Consider the following 9,351-nt stretch of genomic DNA (forward strand, 5'->3'; position numbering starts at 1 on the left):
TAATACCCATAATACAAGCTCTGCTTAGTTTGGGACTAGATGGCGCTGAGTGAATTGTTCAGGGGGTTACTATTATTACTTGTAAAAAACGTATTTTATTTCTATCAGTTGTCTAGTACCTAAGCAACTAAGCAGAGCTTGTGTTTACACACAAGTTCTGCTTAGCTTAGAACTAGATGGCGCTGTGGGAGTTATTAAAAATAACTTTTTATTTAGTCAGTTGTCTAGTACCTTAGGAAGTAGCTAAGCAGAGCTGCTTGGACTAGATGGCGCTCGCTGTGTATTGGTACTCGCCGTAAGGTTATTATTATTAGGGATGGTGGTGCTAGTCTGGTTTGGTCTTGTGCCTGTACGTGGGAGGGAGGGGCTCGGCCGCCGCGCGGGGGAACCAGCCGCGCGGGCCGCGGGGGGGCGCGGGGGGAGAGCCGGACGCGGACCACTCGCCCACCACCTCGCCGAACAGCCAGTGTCTATGGGAAAACGAATACGTAGCTTAATTTATGGTCAGTTCTTCAGTTCTTTTATGTGACGGTAGATTGAATTGTCAGTTCTTAATTCAAAAGCACTTGAAGTGATGGTAGATTAGACATATAAGAGTCCGTAATAGACCTACATGAATAAAGATATTTTGATTTTTATTATAGCAACATAAAAACACTTGATGGACTTTTTTTACATATTACCACAGAAACTATGATGTTAACATGTCGATCTATGTTTTGTCCACATTCTTATAAATGTAATTGTGTATTATTTATGACAATTTGAATAAACGTCGTATCTATCCATCTATTTCATTTGTTTTTATTCATTCATCATTGCACAATATTGAGATGTTTTTTAACCAACGATATCCAGCGTTCTTTCTTCTTATTGAACTATTATAACGCTATTTAGCCGCTGTGTGATCTCATATGGCTTTTACAGCTTAACCAGACGATTAAGGGCGAGTGTAGATGTCACTCTAGACGCACGAAAATACTAATGAAGGCCAACTCCTGCTAAAGTCATATGTACTTTAGTATAAGGGGTGCCCAAGGGGATAAAACCTCGGCTCTAGCCGTCGTACTTTTGATCCACGTTTGAATTGGATGGAAAATCGATGTTAGGGGCATATTCAGCGCTCCGAGGGGACGCAGTGTAGGGAGACGTACCTGCGCTGCCGCGTGACCGTGAGCAGCAGGCCGGGCCGCAGCGGCAGGCGCGGCTCGTCGCTGCAGGGCGCGGCGCCCCGAGTCAGTGTAGGGAGACGAACCTGCGCTGCCGCGTGACCGTGAGCAGCAGGCCGGGCCGCAGCGGCAGGCGCGGCTCGTCGCTGCAGGGCGCGGCGCCCCGAGTCAGTGTAGGGAGACGAACCTGCGCTGCCGCGTGACCGTGAGCAGCAGGCCGGGCCGCAGCGGCAGGCGCGGCTCGTCGCTGCAGGGCGCGGCGCCCCGAGTCAGTGTAGGGAGCCGTACCTGCGCTGCCGCGTGACCGTGAGCAGCAGGCCGGGCCGCAGCGGCAGGCGCGGCTCGTCGCTGCAGGGCGCGGCGCCCCGAGTCAGTGTAGGGAGACGTACCTGCGCTGCCGCGTGACCGTGAGCAGCAGGCCGGGCCGCAGCGGCAGGCGCGGCTCGTCGCTGCAGGGCGCGGCGCCCCGAGTCAGTGTAGGGAGACGTACCTGCGCTGCCGCGTGACCGTGAGCAGCAGGCCGGGCCGCAGCGGCAGGCGCGGCTCGTCGCTGCAGGGCGCGGCGCCCCGAGTCAGTGTAGGGAGACGTACCTGCGCTGCCGCGTGACCGTGAGCAGCAGGCCGGGCCGCAGCGGCAGGCGCGGCTCGTCGCTGCAGGGCGCGGCGGCGGCGGCCCGGGTGTACGTCACGAGCGGCACCCAGCGCCCCGAGTACGTCCGCGTGGCCGTGTACGGTCGCGACCGCAGACGCTTCTCCACTTTCTGAGCTTGCTGCTCGCGCTGCGAACGCATGTTATGAAGTTAGTTCCCCAATATTCTATACATACTCTCAATATATCTAAAGACCATCCAAAAAATATTACGAACTAATAAACAGACTAAGGAAAAATGGCTGTAGTTTATATGAGATCAAAATGGGACCGAGAGATCGAGATAGATCAGTTTACATACGATGAAAGGAGAAGCAAAAGATATACCAGCGAAATCTCTCTACAATCTTCTGAAACATCTTAGCCTATCTAGAACTGCAGTAAATATATTAGAACATTTATCTGAATGTCTCTGAAAGGTGAGTGTTTTCAATTCAAAATTCATAATTCTAGTACAATTATTTAAACAATTTATTAACATTGTTTATATTATAAAATGTTCAATCCAACCAATAAAGAAATAGAAGAACATGTATTTTTTTTTGTAAATATCAGAATCCTAGCATCATATGACTTCAGTGAACATATTTTTTTTGTCACTATCCCTAGCATCCAGTTCAGCTAGGTACGTCAGTTTATCTTCTCAACAAGCAAGAAAGATGCATGAAACTCAACTGGTACAATGTTATTATTTTTTTTACGTATTGCAATAGAGCAACAAGCACACATAACCTGCAAAGTTTTATAAACAACTTTAATTCGAAATATTTGGCGTTCCATTGTTACTGTCTACCCCAATCGCACACTATCATATAGATGTAAATATAAAATAAAATTTTATATGTATCTGATACTCACAGTCAAATCATATACCCCACAACCTTCTTTGAGAGGCCACCGAAGTCCATCGCATTTAGAACTGAACACAAGAGCCCAGTTCCTTCGCCATCCGAGGTCATATGGAAACACAAACTTCGGCAGGGCCTGCTCCTCGCGACGACTCACTGCTTTCTCGAGGATCCAGTCCTCGATTGTCGTCTGATTACGGAGGATACCGCGAATCTAGAATGTTTTTAAAACAATTATATTATTACCGACTTCGGTGGTCTAGCGGTCTAGCACACCGCTTTACAACCGATGGATGCGGGTTCGATTCCTCGCACGGCACAAACATTTGTATTCATGAGATTGTATCGGTCTGGGTGTTTTCTATGTATATTATGTATCAGTTGTCTAGTACCCATAACACAAGATTTAGCTAGCTTAACTTGGGTCTAGATGGCGCTGTGTGAATTGTCCTGAGAGTATTATTATATTATTATTACTAATTACTATTTTTTTTATTAGGTTGTTTGGGCTATTGTCAGGTGCATGGCGCTGTAGCACTGCGACTTACATAGATCTATTGTGCTCGTCCTTTTCAAAGTTCGCTACCTAGACCCGTCAGGGACAAGAATTGAAGGATATTCTTAGGAGCGATGGTTTTATCTCCTCGGGAAAGAGTGTAAACTTTCCAAAGGAGATATTTCGTTTATGCATGAGTGGGCCACAACCACATAGGATGTGTAGTGGCCTTTCCCCTTCAGTTTGGCAAAATCTGCAGATTTTTGTTGTGCATAGGCCTAGGTTTGCCATAATTAATTACTAGCTGATCCGTGCAACTTCGTCTGTATGGCAGTTGTCATTATGTTTGAGTTTCTTGCCAGTTTTTCTCAATTGATGAACTGAACGGTAGGTAAAAAATTTAAGTTCATAAGCGGCTAAAATGTCCTGCATGAATAAATTATTTTTGATTAAATAATGACTTACTTGGAAATATAAAAGAGCACCAACAGCCAATACCACGCCAACCGCCATGCCGATGGCGAGGAGTGTGAGCAGCAGGGTGGTCAGCGTCAGGTAGATCATGGGCTCGCGGCCCGTACCGTGGTGGATGTACCACACGCGGTGTATCGCGTGGTAAATACATATTGACAGAACCTGACAATAACCAGATGCAATATTACACTAAGATCCTCATTATCTATACATATAAATAAAATTGGTATGTCTGTTTGTAATATCATATGATGCATATGAATATAAACACGGTACATACACCAAAGAACATTTTCTACAATTTTTGTCTACCTGCCTGTTTATTCCAGCTAATCTCTGAAATAGCTGGACCGATTTTGACGGGACTTTTGTTGGCAGGTAGCTGATGTAATAAGGACTAACTTAGGCTACTTTTATTTTAGAAAAATAATGTTAAATTCCACACGGATTAAGTCGCGGGTACAGCTAGATAAAAGAATATATAAAATCATTCATTTACTATATTAGCTATAAATTTATTATTATTATATATATTTTTACTTGATGTTTAATTTTTTTTTTCTAATGTTTAATTATTAATTCCATTTTCTATATTATACACTTATGGCGTCTTACTTCCAGTGATGGTCGCGGGTACGATTCTTTGCATGGTACAAACATCTGTATTCATGAGCATAGTTTTTGCTCTTATATCCTCACATGATGGCTCTTTGACATCTTTGCAATTTCTCCCGCTGTTCTTTGAGATTGGATGTACACGGTCAAGTATTAAATGTGTTTTGTAAATATTGTCTCTCTAATATTTATTCTTTTGTTTATTTCTTTACACAAAACTTATTTTGTAAATAAAAAAAAAAATATTTTTATCACTTGTTTAGTATACATAACACAAGCTCTACTTAGCTTGGGACTAGATGGCGCTGTATGAATTGTCTTGAGGTATTATTAAATAAAAATTTCATAATAAAAGTAGCATAAGTAACTCTTTATAACATTAGGCATCTACGAGTGAAACCCCCGTCAAAATCGGTCCAACCGTTTCAGAGATATTTTTCTATGTATGTACTGCATATATTTTCATATGCATTTAGTAAAAAGCTGCTAATTTGAAATTACAAACAGTCACTTAAATTTTATATAATTGCATATTATTAGACAGATGTGCACAACTCGCCTATTCCATTCAGGGGCTTATCCTATAATGCCTTATTTTTTTTAACTGTTCACAGGCCGCCATCTTGTGCCCCACTACCCTCGAAAACCGGTAGTAATAACAATAGGTTTGTAGTAAACTTACTACAGACGCATGGAAGCAACCAACCACACCAGCCATCAGGAACGACGTGAAGTAAGAATGATTGGCGTGCCCCACGCAGCAGTTGATCCAGGGACAATGGTGGTCCATCTTCATGACGCAATGCCCACCTATCAAAACAAATCAAATCAAAAAGCATGAGATTTGTGCCGCATGTGAACATCAAGCCATTCTTTTTGTATTAATATACTTATAATTATTTTTAATTGGCACTGACTTCGCCTTTGTAGTACATGACCCTGAACTATTCCTTCCCCCACGCGTCGCATTTCACTGCAATACATCCCAGATCTTCTAATGCTAGTTCCAATTCTTGTAGCTTTCTATTGTCCTCAAAGTTCTAGTGTTTCACATATGTTGTTTACAGATTCAAATGAGAAGATTGCTTGTTTTCATTGAGTTAAAATAATCCATGACTTTATTTATTTTTTGATTAATGATTCTGAACGTTTCCGCTTGTCTCGATTTCTTCTGACTCTTTATTATCTTTGGGAAGTCTTCTGTTACATATATTTTATTATTATTCTTATTATTATTCTCTAGATATATTATTATTCTGTAGTTTAATTTCTTTTATATATATATATATATATATATAGGTGTCTATGTTTCACATTAAATGAAAATCGCGTACATGAACATGTATGGTCTATGCACGTTTGTCATTTAAGTAATTATTTATTGGCTTTGCTCAACAAATATAAATAAACTGATGTTTTATAATTATGTTACTATGTAACATAATTACCATAGTGAGTATTGCTGGCTGCTTGTCCACCATTTTTTTTTATAAAAATTTGACCATCTATCGTCATAACAAATTTCATCAAGATACTGTTTAGTCAGGAAAAGGTAACAAAGAGACACATTCTCATTTAAAATATTACTATACATATATCAATTCTGCATTATTTTAAAAGGAGATACAATAAAAACAAAAGATAGAAGATAGAAAAGCAAATGTTTTAATGCTAATGCAAACTCTTCCTACCTTTGGAAATAGATTATGACTAAAAAGAAAGTATGTAATAATAGATAGAAATAAGATATGAGAAGAAAAACTAAAGTTTGAAGATAGAAGAAAGCAGTAAACAAGTTGGTCTTAATGCTAATGCAATATCTTCCAGACAACCTTTAAAAATAGAGTATGACTAAAAATAAAGTAATGATAGATAGGAATAAGACAAAAGGAAAAACTAAAGTTTGAAGACAGAAGCAACTTAAATACAGAAGGTGATCTTATACATATAAATAAAATAGGAGTGTCTGTTTGTAATATTGAAATAACCGTTTTTTACTACATGCATGACTATAAATACCGTACATACACCAAAATAACATTTTTTACAATTTTTGTCTGTCTGTCTGTCGGTCTGTTTGTTCCGGCTAATCTCTGAAATGGCTGGACCGATTTTGACGGGACTTTTTGTGGCAGGTAGCTGATGTAATAAGGAGTAACTTAGGCTACTTCTATTTTAGAAAAATAAATTTCAATTCTAATGAAAACGCTAATACAATCTCTTCTAGACAACATTTGAAATTAGTGTAATGAGAGACTAAAAATAAAGTAATAATATAGTTACATTTTTTACAGTGGTGTGATCTGGGTGCTTTATATCCTTTGCATACTGTACAAAATTGTAGATACTGTGTGTCAGATTCCTTCTCCTGAAACCAATACACCAAGAAATAAATATCATCAGATTGCTTAGACTACTAATACAGGAACTGTATCTATTATGTCTGTACATAATCTATGCATATAAATAAAATTGGAGTGTCTGTTTGTAATATTGAAATAACCGTTTTTTACTACATAGATATGAATATATATACGGTACATATACCAAAATAATATTTTTTACAATTTTTGTCTGTCTGTTTGAACCAACTTTGACGGGACTTTTTTTGCCAGGTAGCTGATGTAACAAGGAGTAACTTAGGCTACTTTTATTTTAGAAAAATAAAGCTAAATTCCACATGGATGAAGTCGCGGGAACGGTTGGTATTATTATAAAATTATTCGAGTACCAGAAAAGGTAAGCTAAACAGAAACTCATATTATAAATAATAGATTAAAGGAGTCAATACTAGGAGAGGTTGCATTGTCAACAAAGTATGACTAATCCCTTGTATTGTGAATAATCCACTTACTTAAAACTTATTTTTCATATACTCATGAATGTATTTAAACCTTACTAATATTATAAATGTGAAAGTATGGATGTTTGTTATGCTTTCACACAAGAACTACTGAACCGATCATCATGAAATTTTGTACACATGTTCTTGCAGGTATGTAGAATGACAACAGGATACTGTTTATTAAAAAGAAACAAATATTTTTTGTCAAAATTAAATATCAAAAATATCAACATTTTGCTACTTCAGCGCCATCCTCGGCCAGTAATGAAGTTATTTAATGGATTCAATGTGAGCGAAGCCACTGGTAATAGCTGGTTTAATATCGATGTTTGTTTTGCATAATACTATTATATCACTATTTTTATTTATTATCAATAAGGTAATAGCAGAATATTTACTTATGTTTATCTTATATAATAATTTATATGCAGCTGCCAGCATCATTGTTATTGTGTTGTGATGTGTGATGTAATAAACGTTATTCTATTCTATTCTGTTTGTATATTTACATGTGTAAAGACTAAAAAAATTTAGTACTCACTGGTTTCCACCCTAATGGCACAAACCCTGGACCCTCAAGTAGTGACTGAAGGAAGTAGTACAGAGTGGCAGCAGCAAATCCCAGGAATATGATGGCATGTAGAGCACCTCCCAGAGTTTGTTGAGGTGGCCACCACATGCCCATTAGATGTACCATAGCCCATGTTATTAATTTTATTATACCTTAAAGAAGTAACAAAATATTTATGTACAGATTACAAGGAAAAATATTCACAATAATATCACAAATGATACATCATTGACAGCCTCAGTGGTCTAGTGGACATAGCTTACTTCAGATGGTCACAGTTTCAATTCCTAGCACAGTGCATACATTAATATTCATGAAATTGTTTGAATCAGTCTGCCAGGTGGATTCTATGTATATTATGTATGTATTTACAAAAAAAATATCTAAGTATTTATATCAGTTGTCAAGTACCTACACAAGCTTTGCTTACCATGGGACTAGATGGTGTATTAATTGTGAAAACATAAAAATCATCAAAAAATAGACAGATGCTCTGTGGTTTGTGAGGATAAGAGATTCCAATGACACAGAAGACAGGAAGAAATAGAAATATTCTTTATTCAAATAATCTTAACATAGGCACTTTTGAATAGTCATATTTTTTTATTCTACCACTCATTTGGAATGCACTCACCACAAGCAGAGTGAACAAGAAAGTTGCATGTTGATGTTTTAAATAAATGTTGTACAGCATTTTATTTTTAAGATTTTGAGTGAATACAAACTGTCACATAATAAAATTGATAATTCAAGCATGTCATTATACTGTAGGTACCTTTTTATAACTAAATTGCAGAACAGATTTAATAAAATTTGATGTAAAGATAGACTGTATCATGATAATGGACATATATTATCTTTTATTTAAAAAAGCAGCGTGACAAAAACAGAAGACGGAGCAGACAGACAGACTTTTGCATTTATAACTTTAGTATGAATTGATTTGAAGATTTACCTATTACAGCTAGCGGTCCCCAGTGAAATAGTCTCCTTAATGAAGATGATGCCATTTTATCATAGTAAGTACTGTATAACTAGGACAATAATATTTATTATACTTATTAATAGGGAAATTATAATAGTATCACATGGCACTTATTATAAAAATATCAAATAGTCAATAACATAGTGTTTAATCATCTAAAACTCGGCCAGGAGTTCAGAATAATAATGGTTATTTTGAATATACATTTATATACACATTGTTTGAATCTGTATATATTATTAATTGATCTGAATGATTCAGCTATTTTAAGACAGTCATGATTTTATTTTATTTTTGAAGTTAATTAATGCAATATAAATTAATTAAATACAGTATCAAAAAAATAAATGTCAACTGAATTCATGAATTGATAAGAAATATGGGCACAGATTAATACGAATGAGTGATTAGGTGATTACAATCAATGACAGCTCCACAGACAAAGTATTTGTAGATTTATATACTATGCGATTCCTAAGAACAAGTAATAAAATTTCTAACCAAAAACAATTATCAAAAGTAAACACATTTACGAGTAAGAAAAGAGAATATATACAAATGTCAACTCGAAATTTAGAACATATCTCCTTTGATGTTGTTAGTACATTAAGTAATTTTATTCCATAAGTTATAATAAAGTACATTCGTTTATAAAACATTAACAATGTAGATATATACAATACTTTAAAAAAGAATAGA

The 9,351-nt window shown here is 37.2% G+C and overlaps 1 protein-coding gene across 1 annotated transcript; it reads right to left on the reverse strand.

The window, feature by feature from the left end:
* Positions 1 to 307: 307 nt before the first annotated feature.
* LOC131847367 (palmitoyltransferase ZDHHC6) lies at positions 308 to 8,955 on the reverse strand. The gene is made up of 8 exons (XM_059196932.1): positions 8,623 to 8,955; positions 7,638 to 7,819; positions 6,535 to 6,619; positions 4,934 to 5,061; positions 3,628 to 3,798; positions 2,677 to 2,880; positions 1,761 to 1,948; positions 308 to 470 (listed from the first exon to the last, which is right to left on the reverse strand). The coding sequence occupies exons 1-8, from the start codon at positions 8,675 to 8,677 to the stop codon at positions 326 to 328; spliced, it is 1,158 nt and encodes a 385-aa protein (XP_059052915.1). The 5' UTR covers positions 8,678 to 8,955; the 3' UTR covers positions 308 to 325.
* Positions 8,956 to 9,351: the final 396 nt, after the last annotated feature.

Source organism: Achroia grisella, unplaced genomic scaffold (genome assembly GCF_030625045.1).
Source record: "Achroia grisella isolate CSIRO2021 unplaced genomic scaffold, CSIRO_AGI_Agris_v1 utg524, whole genome shotgun sequence".
NCBI lineage: Eukaryota > Metazoa > Arthropoda > Insecta > Lepidoptera > Pyralidae > Achroia > Achroia grisella.

What these genes read in the sequence shown, in the direction of transcription:
- LOC131847367 (XM_059196932.1), bottom strand. Translation starts at nt 8,677, where the DNA reads ATGGCATCATCTTCATTAAGGAGACTATTTCACTGGGGACCGCTAGCT. An exon ending in ATCACACCACTGTAAAAAAT is followed by an intron (nt 5,062 to 6,534) that starts GTAACTATATTA and finishes TTGTTTTGATAG; the next exon opens with GTGGGCATTGCGTCATGAAG. An exon ending in GTGCTCTTTTATATTTCCAA is followed by an intron (nt 2,881 to 3,627) that starts GTAAGTCATTAT and finishes AAAACATTCTAG; the next exon opens with ATTCGCGGTATCCTCCGTAA.